This window comes from Erithacus rubecula (genome assembly GCF_903797595.1).
Source record: "Erithacus rubecula genome assembly, chromosome: 3".
In the NCBI taxonomy this organism is placed as follows: domain Eukaryota; kingdom Metazoa; phylum Chordata; class Aves; order Passeriformes; family Muscicapidae; genus Erithacus; species Erithacus rubecula.
In genome coordinates, this window is record NC_136689.1 from 103,107,105 (window position 1) to 103,132,940 (window position 25,836).

At 39.8% G+C, this 25,836-nt stretch overlaps 1 protein-coding gene across 20 annotated transcripts in view; it reads right to left on the reverse strand.

The window, feature by feature from the left end:
* Positions 1-12,269: 12,269 nt before the first annotated feature.
* ZNF521 (zinc finger protein 521) overlaps positions 12,270-25,836 on the reverse strand; it is a 228,383-nt gene continuing 214,816 nt past the window's right edge. For all 20 annotated transcript variants that reach the window (XM_079301504.1, XM_079301499.1, XM_079301490.1 and 17 more), the window contains one exon: positions 12,270-13,098. In XM_079301504.1, coding sequence (XP_079157630.1) covers positions 13,069-13,098 — 30 coding nt within the window. In that variant the 3' untranslated portion in view covers positions 12,270-13,068. The remainder of the gene's footprint in view (positions 13,099-25,836) is intronic.

Below are 25,836 nucleotides of genomic sequence, written 5' to 3' on the forward strand. Positions count from 1 at the left end.
AGGAATATGCAAGCTGTTCCCTCTTGTGCTCTATATTTTTAATATATAGTGGGAGATTCAGTAAGCCATTACTTTCCTTTTCCCCTCCTGTGTGATTAATTTTGCAAAGGAGTCTGCCTATGACAGAAATAGTGACAAACACGAGCAGCTCCTCACCTGCTTTCCAAATGTGCCTTTGGGGCCAGCCCCTGAACCATTCCATCAGGCTGATGAAGAGTCACACAAGCAGCTTCCTCCACCCTTGGAGGGCATGAAGCCCCTGCCTCTCTGTGGATCACAGAGGTGGAAGATGGAACAAAAAAATATGGTGCACAGGTGACACCACCTGACTGACAGCTGAGAAAACAGATGCTTGGCTTCACACACTCAAGGGATGCCCACTTCCATGCTGTTAGGAATAACTCCCTATCAGTGGCTGGTGGGATAGTGGCACAAAAGGAAGTTACCCTCTGACTTTAATTTTCTGTAGATACAGCCAAAAAAAGTCTGGAAAAGTTATTCCACACTAAATTAATTATGCTTCAGCCTAGATCGACTATCACAAAGTAGTCTTTTAATTGCCCCTTAAATACAAAATCAAATTGTATTTAAAACTGGCAGTGAATTTTAGCATACACCAAAACACTGCCTTGAAGGATTCAAGGTGTTTAGTGGCAGGGACTAGTTAACACCAGTAGCTGAAGAGATAAAAATGGCACTAACATAAGGAAAACAAGTGAGCTCACCAAAGGTAATTCTTAATAGTTTTTTGAGTTTCCTATCATGCCTCCTGGATATAAATATCTTGTTTCATATGCTTTGCTAAATGAGGCACAGAAAAAGGAAGTGTACATCTTCTCTTTTCAGTGGGCACTTCACATGCAGTGGCTCCTACTTTCTAACTTAGCCTGAAGAGGAGTCCCTTGTCCACACATGTGCCTTCCAAATTTCCATGAGGGAAGGACTACTTTTGGTTTGACACAGCCTCTTTTTGCAGGGTGCCACCTTGCTGCACCTGCTGCTCCAGTGACTGTCACTCACCCCAGACCTGGATGCTGCAGTGCCATGTCCAAGCCACTAAAGGTGGTATGAACCTGCACATGCAGCTGTTTTCCTGAGGTTATCATGCTTTAATACCAAACAACAACCATACCTGAAAGCCCTGCCTTGTGCATTCATCAACCAGCCCTGTACATTCCCCAGGTACTACAGATATTCTGCTACCAAAATCTGTTTTGTACTGCCTTCTCTCTGCCCTATATTTATCAATGCCACACATTAGAGGGCAGGATGAGGAGTCTCTGTGGTGTCTTTAACACAACACAAGAACAGCGGTTTTCTTATTTCTAGTTCAGCCTTTGAGGAAAGATAGCCTAAAATGGAATACATCCTGATCCATCAGTGATGAACAGCAGGGATCTGTTTATACAGATGTTTATACAGTGTTAGTTAATTGTAATTATTTATTGTTCCAAATTCCAAAGCAGCTTGCAGCATTGCAGAGATCTGCTAAGTGATCAGTGTTCTGCAGAGATGCTGGTTTCTAAAGTATAGGTGAGAACCAGCATGAGTCTGTACCAAAGTTCTCTGCAAAAAAGTGAAACATGACATTGAGTTTGTTCTTAGCAGCCCATCTCAGCCTCCATTACCCCTGCAGCATAGATGCCCTTAGTGTGACATGGTGGGAGAGGAATTTTAACATGACATGTGGCACAGATGGGTCAGACAAGGGACATTTTGCACATCTTCTTCACCTCCAGTCTCCCAACTCATCCAACTCCCTCCTGCCTCTAGCAAATGTTATTTCCTTTAGCTCCTTTTGTGGGTGCTGACAAAATGCAGGCCTACAGCAATGTTTTTTCCACTTGAAGAAATAGGAAAGCCTGAATTAAGTCTTCCCTGTTGATGTTTGCACTGTGATATGTTTGTTTTGGTTTATTTTTATGCAGCTTAGGGCTCTGTTAATTCAGTCACATTTACTCCTCCTGCTCACCTTCAAGTTCACCACTATCTTGCTCACCATCCCTGTGTCACCATCAGGGATGTGCAGTTCATTCTTTGCTCCTCCACATTAAAAGCACTTTGGAGGGTTTTCTTTTTGCTATTCAGATCCTCACACCTTCATGTAGCTGCTGCTGCTGTCCTGCTTTCATATGGGCAACCATATCCTAGAAATTTAATTTTATTTTAAATTTTGTCTGATAATTCAATTGACTATTCCAACTCAAAGTCATAGGGATCAGCCTAGAAACTATACTTTCCTTTTCCTGGGATCAGGAGATTGTGAGAACAGCAGCAGTTTGGCTGGATGAAGGGTTCATGCATCCCTCTATCCCACATGTGACTGATGGATTTTACCAAATCATGGCCATCCTTAGCAAGCTGATACTCTCATATTTAATACCATCTTTTCCTTATGCTGAACCTTTTAGCATGTTGCTCTTTCACTAACGTGCTATTAGCACTGTGCCTCTATAAGCTAAGGAAAAAAACCCATATATTTCATTGTTTTGGAACAAAATATGTAGTTTTGTAAGTAAAAATAAAATGGTCCATAATGAATATGGTATAAAGTGTAAATTGCAAATCAGAGCTGACAATTGAATGCCTGAAAATCCGATGTTGCAATTTTCCCTCTTTCTTTAAGACCTTTGAACAAATCATTTGGGGCTCACAACATCTGAAAGCGCTTAGGTGAAAGTGGCATGAAGAGGTGTGATCAAAGCCATTTTCATAGCAGACATAAAAATCATAGCATATCTGATTTAAAACAGGGTAAGCAAAAGCTAACCTGCCTGCTGGAGAAGATTCCATTGAAACTAGTTCTAGCTATCATGAGGCTCAAGTAGCATGTTTGGGACGCTGGAGATTTGGATCTGAAGCGAACCCTCACCAACAGGCATTTAAATACGCCAGAGACTCCGACTCTTGCAATGTTATGATGTTATGTATATGAAGAAAACTCACTTTAAATTATGCAGTCTGATGTTAGGATGAAGTTAAATTGCATACGAAATAATAATTTTCATTATCAGTTAAAAAATCACCCCGCATTTTAAAAAGCTGTTCGTAGGCATCTCGCAATGTAGGTTAAAAGAGAAGAAAAAAACCCAACTTTTTAGCAAGGTAAAAAATAATGTGTTTAGCTTCAGGCACTCTTTAAACTGCCTCTTTTCTGAGAAGGGAACACAGATGTGTGAGATTCTGGATTTAGTTCCAAGCCAATACTCTTAATTAACTTCAAATTGTTTAAATATATAACAGTGCAGGATGTAGCATCCTGGGCGTGCACTGTGCTGCACCCAGGTGTCTGCTGTTCCCAAAGTTCACCTGCAGCACCCCAAACCACTGAAAGGGGCAAACATATATGCCTCATAATGGCAAATTACTTCAATGTGTGCCTGTTCCTTGGGCATGAAAATAAAGACAGAAGGGTGTTCATACTGGCAGGAATGCTTGGGGTATGAAATAAAAATATCAGTTAAAGCTTGAAGAGCACATTTTACCAATGTTTTCAAAACACCCTGGATCTCACTGGGAGAAGGAAAAGGTACTTAGGAAAGACATAGGTGTTCTGGAAGATGGAAACTGGTCCTAGACTGCAGCTCTCAAGAATAAACAGTAGGCAATGAGCAAGCAGGGAGACTGGGCTTTGTTGGGCCAAGAGATGGGTTCTAGAGACATACAAAATGAAACAGAAAAAAGATTTTTCAATTAATTGAAATTCACTTTATGTGGTCTTTTCCATCAATGAAAAAGATTCATAGGTTCACAAGTCAAAAGGGAGTTGCCAGTGCCTTCCTGTGGCCCCAGTTAAGGGTCCCTCAGCTCCCAGGGTGCAGATGTCATTGTTCATGCTGATTTTAGGCTGCACAGGTCCTGTGGGCAGCAGCACCAAAAACAGCTGTGGGGGAAGTTCATATTTCTGTCCATTGGGGCAAGTTGTGTGCAGGAAGCAGCATGTAGAGCTTCCAGCTGAGCACCCAGGGTAAAGGAAAATGTTATGGTACTCCTCAGTCTTATGGTTGGTGTCCCCACTGAGATCCTGAAGAAACTTAGGTGCATAAACATGTAAGTGAGAAGTCTTTATCTTGTCCACAGTCAGTTGCAAAGAAATCTTCTGATTTATTAAATTGTTTATTTTCATATTATTGGAGTTTTGCAGTCCATGCATTTGTTGGCAAGTACAAGCATAGAGAAGCTTTTTGTACCTGATTTTTCTCCTGTATTTGACTGGTAAGATACCACTGTAACTTCAATAACTTCAGGAGACTTGCTCAGAGCTAAAAGTAGCGTAAATGAGTGGATAATCAAGTCACCCCCCAGTTTCTGGGCTGCATGCAGACAGTGTCCTGAGGATATATCTGTGCTGAGACCCACGCCGTGAGGAGATCCCCAAGCAAGCAGCCAGAGAGCAAGCTCTGGATGGCTGTGTCAGTGTGCTATGATGCTATTAATTAGTCCTGAGTTAATTAGCCCCTTCAAGAGGCAGTGTTAACCTGTCTGTGTGGCTTTGGGGACCTGTGTAGTGTCTGCATGGGACTGTGCCATGTCATGCCTTGAGGATGTACCATCCCTTTCTGAGGCAAACCAAGGTCTGCCACACATTGTCTCTGTGTCACACAGGTGGGACAGGGGATTTTGGTAGAAAGGATGATCTGTGTTGCTCAGAGGAGCTGTGAGGAAGACACCAGAATGAAAGGAAAAGGTTTTGGCAAAGGTCTGTAGAGGGGTCCTGAGTCACAGGGAGAATTCAAAAAGGTAAGAAGGAGGCTGATTATTTTCTGTCATGGGATCAAATGAAACAGACCCAAACCAAAGAAAATGAAGCATTTTTTCATGCAATGAATGGATAGTTAAGAAATCAAACTCTCTGTTCCAGTATTTTGTGTGTGTTGGACATTTATACAGGCTCAAAAAGCTAATTAGACAAATGAAAAAGCCATCCAAAGCTATCAAATTTCAACACTCTCTTTAGGCTAAGGAAGTCCTGGGGCAGCAGTCACTTGAAGCCAGGAAACCACATCAAAGACAAATCACTACTCCATCCCCTAGCCTTGCATTTTTTCCCTGTCATCTGCTGCTGGCCAGTGTCACAGCCAGCCCTGGCTCAGAGAAGAGTGGACTTCTTCCCAGGTGTCACTGCCATATTTGCAGCAAATCTCATAGGTGTTCTCAATCTCTAAGGAGCTTCTTGCGGTTAACAATGTGCCTCCATCAGAAGTGTTCAGCTAGTAGGCATGTCCCTGGAAGAGGAGCAATCAGAATCACAGAAAGTCCTGGTCTGGAAGGGGGCTAAAGGACCATTTGGTTTTAACCCCCCTGTCATGGGTAGGGATGCCACTCACTAGATCAAGTTGCTCAGGGTCCTATGATTAGGACCACTGAAAAAATAATAGTGCAAAATCATGTCAATTTTTCCTGTGGGGTTTTACCCATACTGCAGAAGAAATGCATGGCACCAGCTCATGACTTACACTGAGAAAAATTACAACATGGCCCACAAAGAGCATAGAAAGAATATGTTGCTTGGATAAAATTTTAGGCCAACTCATATCAGCTTAAGTAGTGGAGGAATACAATACCAAACCCAAGACACTGTATATCTCTTTCTGAGAAAAATTCAAGCATGTATTGCCACAGACAGGCTAGCACCAGCATTTCTAACCATTAACAAAAGCTTAGTAACTTCAAATACTACAGAAAGATCTAGTAGCATGCAATAAGTGAAGTAAGTAAAGAATTGTGGAGCTGTAATGCTGAGCAGGCTGATTGATATTTGTCAGGCTTCTGAAGCTCTGCTCCATCCCTTATGTTCAAGGCAGGCAAATGAGAAAAGGAAATTCAGAAAAGGATGATAATTAGTGGTGTGTCTCTCAGCAAAGGCCTTGAAAGTTTCCAAACTGGCTCCTGCCTTTCTCAGCCTGACAGGAATTAGCCCAGAGAAACCGTGTGTATGAAAATATTTGTGTGATTTAACAACACCATTCATATGTTCAGGAACTCCTTTGAACAACCAAGTGAGCCAGGAATCTAATGAACAAACAGTTGAATGTAACCTCTGGATAACCCTCTAATCTTCTCCATTCCCCTTGAAAATCCGAGGAGGAAAACACTAGAAGACAACAGATTGAAAAAGCCTGACCGAGGGAACTGCTGGCGGACAGCTAGGCATGGGTGTTTCTCTTGTTTGCAAATTTTTAGCAATTAAGGAAGTGTTGAAAGATTCTGAAAACATGTTATCATTGAGAGAAGAGAGACTCCTAGGATTTAAATGTCAGACAGAAATAGGGTAAAAGACTGATTGGCTTTAGTTGATGGTAAGTCAAAACTGAATTCAGACTTTCCCCTCAAACAACATAAGCTGTCAAATATGAAAGTGAGCAAGTCATTCTTCTGATTTCACAGGCTGTGAATACCAAAGCAACACATACCATAACAGCAAGGCAGTTTTGAGAGGAGCTCTAAAACTCCATCTGATCCTCCATATGTTCCAAGAGAAGTAAGAGTTTGTGAAGGAGACAGAGTCACGGGGAGAAGAAAATGTCTCAAAGACTCTGGAGATGGTTTTGTGGGCAGATACTACTATGAGAAGGGAAGCAGAAGTAAAAAAAGCCAGATATTGATTAGAAAAAGCTGTGAATAAGGTTAAACATTTACAAATAGCACATCAAGCAGCTAACATCTAATCAAAACCATGGTCTTTCATTTTATGCCAGAAAATTAATTATATTGAATTAAATCTAAAGAACAAAGGTGATTGGAAATAAAGCATGATGAAGGATGAATGAATCAACAGGAATCTTAAATTCATGAGGAACAATGATCTAGTCACCAAATCAAATACGGGTTCGCAAATATAATTAAGAAAATAAAAATAATCCTAAACAGTTAAAGCATGGGGAGTAATGAGTGAAATGATGACAGTCAAGAAAAAAAGAAAACATCTAATAGTTGTTTTCTATATTGAAAAAAAAAGGTATGAAAGACTTCTAAAGGTGGGCATTGCCCTGAATTGAAAATCTCAATATGCATTTTGACTCTCAGTTCTTGTTGATCTCTGGTCTCATTGTCTGCAAAGACAGCTTTGCTTCTGCTTATCCACTGCCCATTACTTAATCAGGACATAATTCATCTGGTGGAGGTGTTCCTATATCTTGGGGCAATATGATTTTATTGTGCTGAAGTGACTTGGCAAACAAAGCAGCATAATTTGTTACTGAACTTCTGACCACACTTCTAAACAAGCGTGTCATTGGTCCCTAAAACAAGGATGAAGGTCGCCTGAGAACAAGAGCCTAGAATGGACACAAAAATTAAACAGCAAACAAAAAAGGAAGAGATCACTAGATTGGAGACAGCCAGAATTCCAGGGCTCACTTGGACACAGCCATGGCCTGTGTAGCCATAGGACTTTAAATTACAGCATCTTGGAACTACTTTACATTTTAAATCTTAAAGCAAGCACTCTACATTGCTCCCTGAGGTCCATGTAAAAGTAATGGTTTGGTAGGATGCTCAGCAGGAACCCATGCTGCTGGCACAGTCAACAGCACCATTTCTATAGCAGCAGATTCTTTCCCAATAGCTCAGTGATTCGTATTTGTTCTGATCTGGGCATCCAGAAGGATCACTGCCCAAGCAAGTATGATATCAGAAGTAGAAACAACCATAAATGTGCTTTGCTTTACCATCCCAGAGAAGTTTGCAGATGGAAATTTATGCTTAGAAGATAATAAATAAGAGAAGCATCACAGACTTGCCTAGAACCCATCTTGACCCTGCTTAAAATTTAGTTGTGTGCTCATAAGAAAAATAATGGCACAGAGGAAATGCCTTTTCCTGCAGAAAAGCAGAATTCTGTCATCTCTTTGTCCTACACATAGACTAGATGAACCAGAAAAGACATTTTACTCTTGGAGTTTTTTTTCCAAATCACATCTAAGGTTTGGGATATTACTCACATAGATGATTGCTTACTACAAAAGCCATCTGTTTTATACTTGAAAATAAATAGACAATGAAATATCTCAATGTATTTCATTTTACCCTTTACCAAACTGCATTTGTGTGCTTAACGTTAACCTTCCCATTCAAATGTCATTAGCTGCTAATTAAGATGTTGATATGCTGATTGTATATCTTGCAGTAGGAGATGATTTGCAGGCACTTACTAGGTGTTTATCAAACTCCAGCACACGTATTGGTTTAGCATGTGTGGCACATTTAATTTACTGAACACTGTCCCAGTTCTCCACTCTTTTTTTTTTCCTAAGACATAATGAGCAAAACATGGCAAGTTGTCAGGAATAACCTCAGAAGAGAAGTGACCTAGGCAGTCTCATGCAAGCAGTTTTTACCTATGATTTCAAGAAGCCTGATTTAGTAATCTCTAAAACTATCCCAGCATATTACTAACTAAATGAATAAGCTTTCTGAATTTGTTTACAATTTGCACTGTCCCATAGTCAGAGACAGAAGCCTCCATAGTGTTAAAGGGTTTTTTCCAAGCAACTTCCTTGCTGCTGGCAAGAAGTTTAAGTCAGAAAGGCAGTGATGATTCTGCTAGTGCAAAAGCAGTTCTGCAACACAGGGTACATTTTCACAGGACTTTTTAATATAATTTATGAATATTTGCTCGCAACATAATTGTCTTTTCTGCTGACATTTTCAAAGCAACACTGTGATTTGTTGGGTCTCCTGAGAGTCCAAGTACAAAACTGATAATTATATTAAATATACATAGACAATAAAGAGTGTGTTTACATAACTATGCCCATAAATATCTGGTTGAACAGTCATTGTTCTCAAAACCCTTTTAAGCAGCTCTCAGAGGGATCCAATTCTAATGACATGATGGTTTAAAAGATGTTGCTCAGTCTTGTTCCATATTTAATTAACTTTCCTTTTTTAAACTTGTGATGGTGGAGACAATAACAAATAGCTCTGAAAAGAGAACGAGCCTTGAAACATGAGTGAGACCTTGTCAGGCTTTTGTGTGGCACACACAGAAGAAGATCTGCACACAAGAGTTGGTGGCCAGGGACTGTCCAGCTCCTGGGGGACTCTGTTGCTGTAGCATTCACAGTTCACTACGACTAATAACAACAGCAACAACAATAATAATAATAATTAAACAGATCTTCTGCATACCAATAAGGAAAGTGACATAGGGAGGGAAAGTGAATGTATTAAAGGGAAAATTTGGTTGAATAGGCCTAAACTTGTTTATTTTTGTGCTGTTATGGAGCAGTGAAGCAAATACTTTAAAGAGAATGGCACATTGCCCACCAAGATGTAAAGGGCGTGTGAGCACTAATTGAGCATCAGTGTATGACTGAGCACATTAAGCAGGAATCAAGGTAACATTTCCAAATTCATGGACAGTCTTATTCTGTGGAGTCCTTCACATTGCCTCATCCTAGACAGGGTTGCTACAGCAGCACAATATTCTGTTTTCACACTGAGCTATTTTTAATTGTCACCAATTATAATTAATTTACTTTTATGTGCCCTGGTTGTCACAATATTAACATTTCTAAGTCTTTCCCTTTGCAGGCTGTGAGAATCTGTTGTGACATCTCAATAAAGTGGGATTCAATCAAGGTGTGAATGAATTGTTAATCTTGTTATAAATAGAAAATGCCATATGTTGGTAAGGAAGGGACGTCTCCCTTTTTCTGTTGTTGAGGACAGTGGCAATGAAACCAAGTGAGTGGTCATGCCAGAATTACTAATAAAGTCCAGTCATTGAGACATGAAAAGAACTTCAGCTTTCTCCCGACTATTAAGAAGGGAGGGATAACTATTAAAGTGTCCTAAGCAGAGCTTTTGAAATGTTTTTCATGGGGTTTGCAAAGTGACTTGTAATTCAGGAAAAGCAGCGACAGCAAAAAAAAAAAAAAAAAAAAAAATCTGATAACCTCCATGTACACTGACCATCTAAAATGGATTGGAAAGTCTAAATTACAGGCAACTAGCTATGAACACATGTATGATGGCAGCAATTCTGGGTTTGGGTAGCTGAATGTCATAAAGGCCTAATACATGTTTATTCCTGGACTATCTTTTGTTCAGATCAAGAATCAGTGCATTTCCTCATAAATCCAGTGCTTAGATATTGTGTGGGTAGGTCATTTCACTTCTGCAGTATAAATTCTGTATTTATATCTGCTTTAGGTCTGTGACATTTCCTAAACATAGCTCTGGCAAACAAGCAAAAGGACTAATTGCTTTATTAAAGTATTACTTGGAGCAAAGCCCCTGTCCACTTGAAATCTTGGGAATATAGTTGGTCTCAGAGGTAAAAGGATACCTTGTCCATCAGTCTACTCACACAACCCTTGAAGAGATTTATCCTTTTACATTAGGCTAAGGGCATGAGGAGGGGCTTCTCTTAGCTTTTGCTAACCCAGGGCAGAGAAAGGCATGCCACAGCTGAAATGCACACATGCACAGAGTGCCGTGTCTCTTCTTCCAACAGGCAAGATGATCTGCCTCTCCTGTTGATTTTTCTAAATGCTGTGGTAATTCCCCAAGCAGTACTCAGTTCTCATTGGGAAGTTCGGATGTCTTCCCTAATCTATTTAAACAGCTATTTAGGTATCACTGAGAAACCTGTTACTTTAGAAAAGGTAAGAGGATTCCAGCACTTGATACCAGCAGCCAGCTCTCAGAAGCCACCTGGGGCTGCCTGTGGCCACAAGACCCCTCTATTCCCCTGCACAGACCTCAAGGGACAATTGATGCATGAAGTCTTCATCACATTTGCTGTTGCTGTGTTTACTGTTCCTTTATTTACGTATCTAGAAATTCAACATCTCTGCGTGTTTTGCAAGCTGTCATGACATGAGACGCTAGTAATAGACTATGTTTTGCTTGCTAACATATTTTTGACATATTTTAGCTTTTGATTATAAGATTGCATCTTTCCTTGCTACCATCTGTCTCAACTCAGTGGCACTCTGGCATTTACAAAAACAGTAGGGTGTAATATTTCTTATATACTTGAACTCTACTACAAACATGTTATTTTCAGTCTTAACCAACATGTCACACTTTCACACATGAAGGCTGAAATGCCTTATATCCTTTAAGGTATCTGTCAAAAATAAAGAACATATCATCACATTCAATTTGGCTGAGATGAGTAATATATTAATGAGAATAAGAATGGGAACGGTTTCTGACTTATAAATAGAGCTGGCATTTTACAAGCCTTATGTATTCATGCCTGCATTTATCCTTTTGTCAGCACAAATGAGATATTCATACAAAACCTGGGAATTTCTTTCTTGCATTTAACAAAATCTGCACAATATTTTCAAAGCTGGAATTTTAAATATGACACATTTTTTCTTGAAATATCTGGTAACCAGACACTTTCTGACTTTACTTCTTTTCTCTCTGTCCTCCATTTGTAAGGAGTCAAATTGTTACATTCAGCAAACTGGAAATCACACTTTATATCTACCCAGACAACACAAGGTGAGCAGTTCTAGACATTTGAACTTGTTGTGATATGTGGCTGTTTAAAGGCAGTATTTCAGCAGTACTGGTTTTCATGAGATAAAAGTAAAATTCCAGCAATAGGATAAGATAATAGAATAGCTGGACAATGTTTTTTGGTCCTTGTTTGCAGGTGAGCTGGGGTAGCAGGCGACAGGGGTAGGCAAGGAGAGTTTTATCCCCTTTTTTCTTCTCCTTGAAACTGCAGGCAGTCAGGAGCCAGTTCAGACCTGAGCAAAGCTATGGGGTGTTGTGAGAGCTCACCCTGGGGCAGGGTGTCAGTGAGCATCACCCTGCAGTGTGCACAACTCCAATTCTGCCACCCATGTCAGAGGAGAGGGTGAGATATGTCAGCTTAAAAGCTCTGCTGGCCAGAGCTGTGCTGGCTCCCTCTCATCAGTACCAGAGCCAGCTCACTAAGGGATACTTCATTTAAATTTACTGATAATTATACACGGAACATGCGTGGTGACTCCTCTAGCAACCAATGTGTCAAGTGTGTAAGTATGAAATTGCTGACACAGAAAAATAAAAGAAACAAACCCAGAAAACAGTGAATATTGCTCTCAAGCACACCTTGCTTTGCAGTGAGCCAGCAGATTTATATCATTTATATCTATACCTACCTTTGAGAAAAGCAACCTATTCCTATTGAGCAGACAGAACAGATACTGATAGAATGGGATTCCAGACCTTGGTGGTTTTTTAGGTAACACAGCACCAGTAATAATAATAATGTTACTTTCTGAGGAAAAAGACAAGACACAAAGCACACTCACACATAATGGTAAACTGAATTTATTTCCTTTTGGAAAACAATTCCAGTAATCTCCAGGTTCAGACCGCAGAGTAAACATTAATAACAGTAACATACAGGTTAGTTCAACTGATTCAAGAATTTGGCCGTGTGAAATCATTAAGGAAAGTCTTGAACACTCAAAGCTTCAAATGGTATCCAGGAAAAAAAATTCTTTGACAAACTACGTAACAACTATTGCATATATGGTAATGCTATCTGTCATATCGCAAGGCTTACAAATATATATATGGGCCTTATTCAACTGTGGGTTCCTGCTCTGTGAGAAAGAGTCTCTTCATATTTTTTGCAAGAATCTTCAGCAATAAAAAATAGTCTTAGATTCATCCGTTTGTATACCAAAAGAGAGATTTCTAGACTGAAGTTTAAACGAAAGGGAGGCCAAACAGAGCTGCAATGGAACATAGCTATTACCTTCTCCCTCCTCCTTGAAAATGATATTTTTTCTTAAGCTATTTTTTTCCCCTCACACAGTATTATTATTATTTGTATCTTTCCTGAATAGGGCCCAAGTCCACTTGTCTTTATAAGACCATTTTAGTATCAGACAACATAATACATGTGCAACACTTTATATACAGGAAGTCTATCCGGTGCTCAAAAGTTCAAACACATGAACATCCAACAGTTTCGATAATACAAGTTTTATGGTACAATACAATGATTCTGAATAATATACATTAACAATGAAAGTTTCGTGCAAAGAGTAAAATGTGTTCCCTTTTTGTGCCACAAAGAATCCTCTGGAAGAGACAGGCCTTGCACTAACTGCTGTGCTGGGTCATCGTATGATTCTGCAACAAAAACAAAAGAAACAACTTAGTCACAAGACAGGCATTTCTGTGTGAAAGAGGGATGCAAAAACAATTTTCCCAACTTATCTTGCAAAATGATGGGCCAGATAAAAGAGTATTCTTGACCCCTCCTTGTTTAAATTAGCCAGAAACAGCATCATTATTGAAAAGTGGAGTTCTCCCCATCTGTTTCACACCAGTATCCTTCACATGTGCCATAAAAATGGCAACACACTCTCTACAGGTAGTTTGTGGGCTGACCTGCCCCAGTGAAACTGCAGACCAGGTCAGTGATGCTGGTGTCTGCTTACACATGGCTCATGGTTTATGCATTGCAAAACTGAGAAGTATATTTGCCATAAAAGTCTTACGCTAACTGGCTTGTGCTCCCTAGACTGTGGCACTGCTTCAAATGCACTCCTGCAGTAAAACCTATTTCCCCCACATGGTATGGGAATAGTATAGTCTGGTAAGAGCTGCTCTGCTAGAGAGCTCAGAGACTGATGAGAAAACAGGAGGGGCTGGCACAGCCTGCCCTTTGGCCGCCAAAACCCACAGGTATTTTTCCTCAAGAGAATGCAGTGCCTTCCTTATGTGTAGAATCACAGCATGGACTTTGGAGTCTTAAATTCTCCTTTCCTGTACAAGTGATCACCAAATCAAGCAGCAAATACCAGTTTCACCCTCTTTCCTCCTCACCCCTCAAACCAAGTTGACCACTTTCAGAAAGATGCTATTGTGCTGCCTGTACTGGCTCAGATCCTTCACAAGCATCGACCTAAGAGCAAAGGACCAATCTAATACATCTTAAGATTTCTACAATGTACCCTGCATCCACAGATAACTAGAAAATGTCTGTAAATGCTACTTCTCAGACAACAGGGCAGCCACTGATTAGTGATGAATTTTCCCCTTAGTAATCGGGGCCAGATTTGGGCCAGTGACCCAGAGGGCAGTGGTGTCACATCCCATGATTTGCTCCCAGCAGATCTAGACCCTTCACTCCACTTTATTAAGTTAATCTGTCTTCAAACCTCTTTGGACTAACGCACTCTAGGATGAACCTGGTCCCACAAGACAGTCATCATTTACAACAAAGTGAACATCTACTGAACCATACCCTCCAGAGCCACCCATGAAAGGGCACAGGAAAACAGCCTTGGTGAAAAGAATGTGAAATACAGCGTGACTGCACACCAGCCTGAAAATCCTCTCTCCTATCCTCCTTCACTCTCACTAAACTGTGCACGCACACAAATAATAGTTCATGGGACATTTGGCAAGGAAAGGATCTTACAATAAGTCTGAGGAATTTTTAATGTAGTGCCATTCTCAAGATTAAAGGAAAATGACCCAGTGACACTCAAAGATGCAATTTCCAGATGTGAATACAAAATGATTTAATGCTGATGGCAGAAATTCCAGACTATCCAAGGCCAAAGAGTGTTAAAAAAATACACTCCACCACTTGATTTCATCTAGTTCCTCATCCTTCCCATAAAATCATTTCAAAATGCTGTAAAGCACTAACAATAGATGCAGCCAAAAATGTTGGCTTGTCGCAGGTAATGGGCTCTGACTTTAAAGCACAAAAGCAAGGAAATTAAGAGTTAAGCCTGACAGTCAGTCCTTTTGTCATCCCGTTGTGTCCATTTATTGCAGCACTTACAGCATAACACCACAGGCTTATAGGAGACCCTGCAGTACCTAGAAACAACAGGACAAGTTAAATATGGGGTGGCAGCCTGAATTCTGATTTTCTTCTCTGCTTCTGAGCAGGTGAAGTAATATACCAATTGTTACATTGCAGACAGATATTTGGGGGGTTCTTTTGTTTCCAGTCTACTGAGAGTAAGCATGTCAGTCATGCCCATTTTTTATTTCTTTTCACTAAGTGAAAAATGCATAATCAGTATGAAGCTGGATGAACCGTTGCATATGAAGCAGTCAAAAGGTGTTTTAAAATTGCAGCTGTAACTCTCGATGCAATGACATTTTTGATTAAAAAATAAAAATGCCCAAATATGAAGGAGACAAAATAAAACACAGCATAAGGATTGACTTGCCCCAGCTCTCAGTGTCCCTGACTTCTGTGCCCTGGCACAAAATTAGATTCTCTGGAGATAATGAAGAAATAATAGAAAAAAAACCAAACAAGGGCTGCAGAGAAGAATGGGATAGGATAGGAACAGAGAAAATGCTTTGAACAGTTTAGGCTTTAAAAAGGCAACAATATGTGTTGTAAACAGTCAAAACAAAACACAGTTTCCAAAGTAATTAAAGGTCCCTAAGCATGGGGGACTGGGAAGAAATACCTTCTTGGCTGAGTTGCAAAAAAATACAAAGTGGAAGCACTTCAGGAACATAACATTGACAAGACAAGCAGGAGAAGGATGGGAGGGGAGAGATAAGAAAAGGAGGAAAATTCTGTAATCCCACAGAGAGCCATATTCCACTCTACCAAAAGCCATCTATTGGAGACCCCACGTCTAAGTGACTGAAAATTGCGAACATTAATCCCAGTTATGAACTGTTGTTGTTTTTATGAGGGGTGTTGTGTTTAAAAATTTAGGGCAAAAATTCTCTATTATCCACGCGGCCGATCTCTGCTGTGATGGCCTCTCTGCCTCGTGTGTTCCTGCCTCCCTGGCAGCAGGAGATGGGGCAGGAGGGAAAGTGGAGTTTGGAGCTCCCACCAGCAGGGATGCGCAGCACACTCGTCATCCCCTGCATGCCTTGGAGAGTGAGCTGCCTTTCACTAAACACACACCAGGCTAGCCTGAAACATGCCTCCTCCAGAAACTTTAACCAGCTTTGCCTGAGTTTTGAGCAATTAGTACCTCCACTTGCCAAAGAGAAGTCATTTAGCGAAGTGCAGGAGGCATCGTATGCTCCCCTTCTTTGCCTCCCCCAATTCTGATTGTGCATAAGCACATCTGTTTAATTATGTGATAGTCTCCCTACAAAGCATTTCCTGCTTAGCCATGGAAAGAGGAAAATCTATTTTTTTTTCAATATAATCTTTTCTGGACTTCAGCAACAGCTGCGTTCCAATTTCCAAGAGCTGGGATCTCATGAGGAGACACTAGTTTGCAAATAGAAATTCAAGCTTTCCATGCACAAAATGGAGGAACAGGGAAGCAGGAGGGGTGTGTGTGTGTCACTGCATTTGTTATCATGTAGACACAAACCAGGAAAACTCCTACATCCCCAATTACAATGTGTCAGTGTTATCTGGAAAGCAGGTATACTACCTGGGAAAACCTGAATTCCATATATTTCACAAGCAAAATAAACTCTTTAATTGCATTTGCCTTATTCCTAGAAGTAATTATTTTTGATCGCTGTATCCAGGATCCCAACTGTTATGTGACCTACTATAAAATTACATGCCCCCACTTTTCCGGATGAAAATGCTTTGAGATGTCCCTGTTGTTAGTGTTAAGGACTTGAAAACATACAAAGAATTTCAGGATAATACTGTGTGGAAGAATCTCCTTGGCAAACAAATACTAAAAGGTTTCTTTGCAGAAAGGCTGGAGACAAAAGAGGTAATAATACTTGTTTGGTGGATGCCTTTGTGTTTCAGAGGGAACATGAGAAGTAATAGCTAGCAAAAAGTTCCTGCCCACAGCATCAAAATTAACGAAGAAAAAAATATCCACAGATAGCCACAGACTCAGTAGCCCATTAGAATCCTTAATGTGAGCTGCGGTTTCAATTTAAATGGGACTTCTGTGTTTTATGAGCAGATGAGACAAGACATGGCTGTACCTGACAAACAATGCAAAGAGGGTACACATGAAGAGGTATAAAGATGAAATGTAGGTGCATTATTTCAACAGATGGTAACAGTACCACAGCAGCATGTTATTTTTTCCTTAGTTCAAGAACACAAACATGAGTAATCAATCATCACTGATTAAGTAATTATGGTACCCTACATGTTATCACTTATCTGGAATCCTTTATCTGTGTACATTACAGACCATCTTGTATTTTTTTGCAATCAAAAAAATAAAAATGCACCCCACTTCACTGCAATCCAGCTCCAGGTTGTAAAACAGAACTCTACATTACTATCAACCTTTAAGCGCTACAATTTACTTTTTTTTTAACAAAAGCAATTGGTTTCCAACAGGCTAGATAATAAGTCTTTTGACCTGCATTCTTCTTTGACCCATTAAGGTCACCCTGTGCTCGGGCATATAGCTGACTTAGGAAATGCCTGCAAGTCCTGCATTTCATCTCCTGCCCACTCAAAATAAAGCTTTCTTTAAATGTGTCTGTACGGGTCCCTGAAGACCAGGGAGGCATCCCTGTAGTGGGCAATGGAGGGACAGAAGCTTCTGCCTTTATTAATGAATGCAGACCATTATGAGTCTGGCTGGCTCCTGCACTGTTCCCAGAAGCATATACTGTACGTGACTTAAAATGCTAGAATATTGACACAAAGCGAGCTGGGCACCCCTAAGGAAAATTACTCCTTGGATATAATGTAGGCTCGTAACAGCTATTAGAGTACAAAATAAAACCCTCCGGGATCAAACTGACATATACCGCATTCTACCTACTCCTCAAACATTAGAAGAATTTCTTTGTGAAGGCATTCTCAAGGACAGCATTAAACTGACTTTTGTAGCAATCTGCAACAGCTTTTTGGCTTACAGCTTTTAGTACTAAATCTCTAGTTTGAATCAATATAAGTACTATATCTACCACATTAATCAATACATTTGGTTCAATACACGTTCTATTAAATTATACTTTCTAATCAAGATTTTCTGCTTCTCTTCCCTTCTTTTTTACTCCAACTTCTTATCCTGTACTACACTTTTCAAACTGTCTGCAGCTAAGAAGAGGATGTTGGATTTTCCAGAACCAAAGGGGAAGAAAGAAATGCTTGTGGAAAGGCAAGCCTAGCAAAGCCTAGCACAGGATCAACACAGTTTCCAGAACTTTGGTCCAATGCTTTATTACTTATCCTGATTGCCATGACCTCTCACGCAGAAAGCTCTGTATTGGACACTGTTGGAATATTATACCACATGGAAAGGAGAGGGAGGAGGGAAGAGAAGTATTAAGTGGTAGCACCAAAACCAAATAAATGAAACTTATTCAGACTAAACTATAAAAAAAGCACTATGAGCACGAAAGATTATTTTCATACTGTTTCTTCAGATTTGTGCTGCTTCAATATTGCAGCATAGAGTTTCCTGCCAAGGCTCCATAATATTGCTGAAGGATTCTTTCCTGGTAAACTGTAATATGATTATACTAAAGGATTGAATCGATGAGTTACTTAGATTTGTACGATACAAAGATTAAACACAAACTATAAATTAGGATGTAAAAATATATTATTTAGTTCAGGTCTTTGGGGATATGTGAAACACTGAGGTAGAATGTCTCCAGCAATCAGAGCGATCTACACAGCTACAGTAAATGACTTTCCCACACCTGTGCTAGATTTGGTGGAATGTGGCTGTTCTTCATAAGAAGAGAATATGAAACAGTGTCAAAATTATAAACATGCATATTGCAGGCATGCAATGCATTTGCCACTGTCTTACAGATCAAAACCACTGCACTCGTGTCCCTCGCTTACAGTCAGTTTCTCTTTTCCTATCTCCATATAATCACTATGAACCTGCAGAAAAACTATTGCATTTTCTTTTGACATTTAACATCATCTCACTAAGCTCACAATAGTGTCTTATAATACTTTCTAGATGACACAATGTCACCATTAAACAAAAAGGTGAAATAGCATAATAAAAGAGAAGAACAAGAATTCATAGAATTTAAAGACAGAAAAGACCCATTAGGGCGTTTTCTCCACCCATCTTGCCAGTGTTGGATTATTGCCTATAGTGTAATTTCAAGTGTTTTGCCCAGTCCAATTTTAATTAGAGCTTCCAATGCTCCTCCTGGGAGACTATTTCACAGCTTCACAGACCTCAGGGTTAGTATTTTTTTCCTGATGTTCATCCCAGGAGAGGAAGAGGCTCAGCCAACCCCAAATCAGACATGAAACCAAATCTGCATAGTCAGGAGCTGGTTTCAGTAGAATATCTGGGCCATTTCAAAGCATCTGAAAGCAGTAAACTTACTTTCAATGCCCCAACACATTATGGCACTGGCACCACTGCTGCTGCAAACAATTAAGAACATTCAGTTATGTGGGTTTCTAAGGCTCAGTTGCTGTATAGGTAAAAAAATAGTATAGGTGGGATTTGGGTTTCTGTACCAAGGATAATGACTTCCATAGTGCACTCCATCAAATGAATTAATTGAAGGTTAGGGTCATATCCAGGTTCATTCCATGATTCTATAATCCTTAATTGTACCGACAGAGTACAATTGGACATTCAGACTGTAAACATTTATGTCTTTTTCACATATGTGAAATGCAAAAAGAGCAACTTCAGTTGAAGCTGATTAACAAATGAGTAATTATTTCCTCTCTCAGACTCCACCCTTCCTTTCATAAAACACCAACTACAAAAAATTAACTAGAACTGCTGTATCTGAAATGTTGGAACTAACAAATGCTTTTGATGTGTTTCACCCCAGGAATTACAATGCTTCTGACACAAATGAATATATATTCATATTTCAGTGGTCACACTTATGCTGAGTGAATGAGGGAGCTAGAAGAGAGATGATGTCTAACAGTTTTTCACAGGTGAAAAGTAGGAGACTGAACAGAGACATTGGAGTTCTGGAGAGAACAGAAAAAGTCCAGACAAAGCGTTCCCTGATACCAGCATCTCCAGGACTGTAGTGCAGCTGGCAGAGCAGGGGGAGTAACAATGAATTTATAAATACACTAAAGTAGGCATGGAGTTTCATCCAGGCCAAGTTTGCTCACCAGCACAGACCTAACAAAATACAGTCTCCAAAACTTCAGATTCCCAAGGAAATTGATCTGAACTAAACCAGAGGTATTTCCAAAACAAGAAAGGGGCCAAATCCCAAGAGAATCTGTGTTCCCATAAATACCATTTATGTGTGGTGAGTTGATGTTTGCCAGCCTTTGAGAATCGGGTCTGTTCTCAGACATGTTTGCCAATTAAGTGGTCATCTTAGGACATGACTGACCACTGTTGACAATGATAATTTAGGAAAGTCTACACTGAATTGCATTCATTCATATAAATTAATTCACCTAAGCTATGTGATTTGATATTATGCTAATGTTTCTGAAATAGCATGACTGGTAATCAGATTTTATTCTTTATCATATTTATGTAAAATTCTCAGTGTTCTGGTTTTTCCACTCAGCATTTCCAGCTGGCCCAGAGAAAAACTACCTGTAAAAAAATCTCATATTGAAGAGCATGTTCTCAGGGATGCAAACTGAAAATTAAAACCAAACCCAAACCAAACCAAAACCCCTGATACCTATTTTTCTTCAGAGACTTCCAGTAAGTCACAAGTAAAATGTCAATGATTCCTTTTGGATTCATTACTATATGCGAGTACATATATCACAGATTTGTTGTATGGAAAAGAATGACATATATTCCTGGGTACAGCAAATAAGGCTTTCATCACTGTCACCAGAAGAGAACAGACACAAACACCGATGCCTGTTCACCATCCTTGCACCTTCCTCATTATGAGTGTTGGCAGGGGGCTCCCAGCTAAGCCTCTGACATAAATCAGAGTAGCTCAAAGGGCTGTTTTAACCTATGGTGCCAGGCAACCTCCTCCCTTAAGCCTGCCTCACCCTGGCTGCTGTTCATTGAAATGCAGTGAAACTTGCAGCAATGTCTTCCATTTCAGGGGAGGTGTGCCTGGCTATAGAGGAAAGGTGTGTACATTACCCCATAAAAGAGAAAGTGGTTGGAGAGAGTGCAGTGGTCAGGGCATGTTCAGAACAATTCTTCAAAACTGGGAAACCTATCTGTTCTTTCACATGGCAAAGGGGCTGTACTGATAATCAGGATCCAGGTTTAAGTCTTTGTAGAAAAACAAGGCCTTTGTGATACTGCAAATGTTTGAAATTAATATACAAGCATTCTTTCCCAATAAGAAAATTGTTCATTAAGTGGGAATAAAAGCTTAAACAAAAAAGGCAGAAGGAGGCACTTCTGAGAAATATATCAAAAGTCTTATTACTTTAGAATATGGTTATGGTTACCCTGGTATAAATTAAGAAAAGCTCCACTGAAATCAAGGGATTTTCAAGACAGGAACAAGCAAGAATAGAGACAGGTCTTTAGGGTTTAAAACAAAGTGAATATTGCTTGTATACTGATCAGTTCTTCTGCAGAGGCCACAGTTAGAAGTCTCTTCACCTTGTGAGACACAGCAAGCAGAACCCAAAGTTGAACAAATACAGATTTGTCTGCAGCTATTGTACACTAGAGTAGCAGGGGACAAGAAGCCTTGATAGGCAATGCTGCCTAATAAGATATTCAGGGATTAAGTCAGTGTTTTACAAGACACGTGTTCATGGGCTAGCTGTTGCTCTGTTGTTTTATTTTTTTCTTTGTTATGTTTAATTTATCATGCTAGTGCTGTCTAAACTACATCTGTAAACAGGTTTTAGTTTGACCGACCTCCTCTTTTACATCCACAGGCAGCATTTCTACTTTGTGTTCTGATTTCAGATACCTTAAAGACAAATAAATCTATGGGGGAGATAGAGGTAACAAACCTGAACAACAAAAACAAACCCCTTTGTCTGACAATATGTGATCATATGTGAATACAAATTTGCCTAGCTGTGAGGAACTGGCTCCTGGAACTGGAGCTATGCTATGCACAGATTCCTTTATAGGTCAAACCCAATTAAACAAACTACTACTAAATATTTAACAGCTCAGTGCAGTAATTAGTGACAAATAATGGAAGCTTAAACTGATAATTGCACAGAAATGTCCTGTTGGAAACATTACACATTCCTTACTCTTCCTCTTTCTCTCATACTCAATAAATCCTGATCCTTTTCAAGGATTAAACTGACAAATGAATCTGGATTTTAAACATATCTATTTGGTCTGCAATGAAGACCAATTTCTGCCTTCTATGACTTGCGAAAAGGAACTTTCCAAGGGGAATTCTTCTTCTCAAATTTCCATTTTGAGTTCTCTGCTTTTAAGCAGAGTAATTGCTAAAACATGAATTGATTTCAAATCTTCAACCAACCTGCAGGTCCAGAATTCAAGCTCCTGTCCATAGGATTCAAAAGGTCACCCAATTAAAATGGGGAAGCACACAGAGCTGTGATTTATATGCAAAGGGCAACCTTTAAAACAATGATACTTTCCAGTTTTCCACAGGTGCATGTACAAGAATCTCTTTGAACAAAATTACAAGTGAAATTACAAGTTTCTTGATACAGCCTGAAAGAAAAGTGCTGTAACTTGTCTGCACTCCTATTATGCAGACAGACACAATCACACACTTGTATCGATTGCTGAGTTCACCTCCCTACCTTCCTGACATAACACTGGGTATTGTGCTTGCCAGGTGACAGGGGACAGCCTGGAATCTGGATTCTCCACACATTGCCAACTGGTGCATGGAGCCTTGTACAACAGCACCTGGCACACTGGAGGTTGTGGATCAGCCCAAGATTAACTTACAGTGGCTAACAACATTTTCACTCAGGTGAAAGCAAACCCTGAACAAGCCCACTTTTAAAATCAGCAAACTTTCCTTTCACATGTGGAAACCATATTTGGAAATTATCCATCCATCAGGCATACATGCACACACCCAGTTAAAAAATTGCAGAAGTGGATGGGAGCATATGTTGGATCCTGAAATCAGGAATGTAAATGGAAATTTGTCCCCTTGTCCATGGTATGTCAATTTTAGACTGTGTAGGATATACAAGGAAAAGCTATGGTGCTCTGCTAGGTCTCCTCCTCTTCTAAAAGCTCCAAACTCTGTTGCACATTGGTACATCTTTTTCCTTCAAGACAGTTTGCAAGGAAAGCCAGATTGAGCAGATTTGATGGTAACAGCCAAGGATTTCTGAGCTGATAAGCAGAGGCCCCCATGGATTTTGAGCTCTGACTTCCTTCACAACCAGTTACTGTGCCAGCCCATCTTGGACCTCTTACCGTCCTTATTCCTACAGCTCTTCAAACAAGGAATAGCAGGAACTGGGACAGTGCTTATGTGGCAGGCTTGGTGTGTGTGTGAATTACAAATCTACTGCTTGGAAAAGAAACTAAGGACAATTTTTATCCCTTCATAGCTGGTGATTAGTTAGACAGTTAAGAGCCCTATGTTGAAATGTTTTGTTCTTAGAGCAACCTCATCTGAGCTTTCCCCTTTAAAGTCCAAGAAACGCCATGTTTTAAAGGTGACTTTTAGAGAGATAGAGAGACTAGAATGATATTTTGCCCTTTATAACAAAGTCATTCTCTAAATTTTGTGAGGATACACACTGTAAATCAATAAATCAGGAGCATTTACTAGCATGTGGTACCAGAATAAGAAAATTTCATGTTTGTCATTGTGGTTGTTGGTTGTAGAATTCAGTTTGGTTTCTCTATTGTCTTCTGTTTTCTGGTTTGGTTTTTTTCAATTGCATTTGTGTAAAAGAAGTGTGAAATGTGGCCACAGCTAAATGGGAGGAATTTCACTCTCACTTTCTCCTGTTTACAGAACCTTAAAAAATGGGGAAGGCAGTGAAGTCCAATTCCTACAATTTAATACTCCTCCCCCAAAGAAGAAGTCCCACAAAAAGAAGCATCCTTTTATGCCTTTTTCCTTCCTCCCTGTGAGAGATGATCCTACCAAATGTCATTCTCTGAGGTTGGTCATTCTGTGTCCTGTCAGACAGCTGGCCAGTGACACGTTGCAAGTCAGACATGTCATTAGCTCCTGCCTTGACCCTGTACTGACAGTGGAAGAAATGCTCCCACCCCTCACCTCTGGCTCTGGCTTGTGATGCCAGGTACTCCTGTCTCCTTGGCTATCTCCTGAAGCTGCTGCTTTCACCCCTTGTTGCCCATTAGGGCTGTTTTTAGTCTGGCAATCTTCAGATTGAGTGAAAAGAATCACATTTACAAGGAGGATAACTGGAAACAACACTCATTTGCTATCTACATTTAGTGCCTAGGTATCTGAAACACAGAACTTTAATTCCTTTACAAAAAGATGTGCTGCAGCTATGGTGAGGCTAATCTATAACCCTCGTGATTTTATGTAATTTGCTACTCCAAGTTAATTTTAATTCATCAAAATAAAACCCTTTAAAGTAAAGTGTTTGCTTGAACCTAGGGAAAAAAAAAAAAGCAAAATCTTTGCAATTGGAGGGCAATTCATCATACTACAGTGCACACTTATATAAATTCAAAAGTTAGCTATAAACAAGTACCCACAGCAATAGTGCCAAGCATAAAGGGGCAGGCAACAGGAGGCCTGCTTTCTAATAAGCCCTCAAAGGAACCTGCCACACAGAAGTGGCACTTATTCTAATTTAAAGCTCTCACAGTTACTTTACCATGACAAAATTTATAAACTAATAACTTTAGTAAACAGACTGGCACTCCAAACAAAAACCCACACAGCAGTTCAGGCCCACAGAGAAAACAGCTTTCTTAGAAAGGTACTGTCTTCAACAGTGAGATAAAACATTTTTTGTGGGCTACTCTTCCAGTCCCTGATGTTCAGTAACAATTCTGCACCATTCCAGTACATCTGTATTGTCACTTCATTTGTGGTTTGTAGTCTATTGTCCCCACAAATCTTTTTAGCATCCTAAGGTATATTACACATCTGTATATTTGTGTCATGGTCAGCTCAAACCAATAAATATTTCTGGATTTGAAAGAGCCTACTGTGGGCCTGTGACTTCCCTTACAGTGTGATTAGTCAGGGCACTTTGCTTTCAAATTGTCAGTTAAAAAACATATTTAATATTTGCAATTAAAGCTCATGGTCTTTCTCATCTCTATTTGTTTTGATTCTCAGTAACTGATAAAAATTGCAAAAATTATACTGTTCTTTATTTATATACATGAAGAAAAAAGACAATCAGAAAGTAATTATAAGGGCTTAGCAGGAAATTGCAGAAATCTCTGTAATACATGCATATTGGATATTTTTTTTGTTGTTGTATCCTAAAACCACATCACTTTGTACAAAGTTCTTTTTCAAATCAAAGCAATGCTGAAGTAAAACAACTGCAGGCAAAATTCCTAAGACACGACACAGTTTGTGTCAGAATGCTCATCACTTCAGGCTGACCTGTCAAAGTATCTTGGGAAACATGGTATAAAGACAAATCTGCAAGTTCATAGGAAACTTTGAATGATAAGAATTGTGTGTTGCACACAAATCACAGAATGCTGTGCTGCATTAGCTGAGATATACAGCAGATGTCCACCCCTTCCCACAGCTTCTAGGCACACCTGCTCAGGCTGTGCTCCTAAGAGCATTGAGGGGAAGCCAGCATCAAGAGGCTTTTAGAGAAGAAAGCAGAAAAATAAAAAGTTTGTGCTTAGATCAGTGATGTGGAATCGAAAGATCAGAACTTAGTACTGTACACAGTCACCTGCTGTCAGCAATAGAGCTATGTCATAAATTTAATATAGGTGAAGTTAGCAAGATGACATTTCTGGACCTTGACAGGCAATTTCTGTCACTTGTGCTTTCAGGAGATTCTCAGCACCTTGCAGAATCCATCCCTGCATCCAACCCACTTCCTAGATGGACCCAGTATTGTCTCAAGAAATGTCCTTTTAGGCATTAGAGCTAAGGATTTTG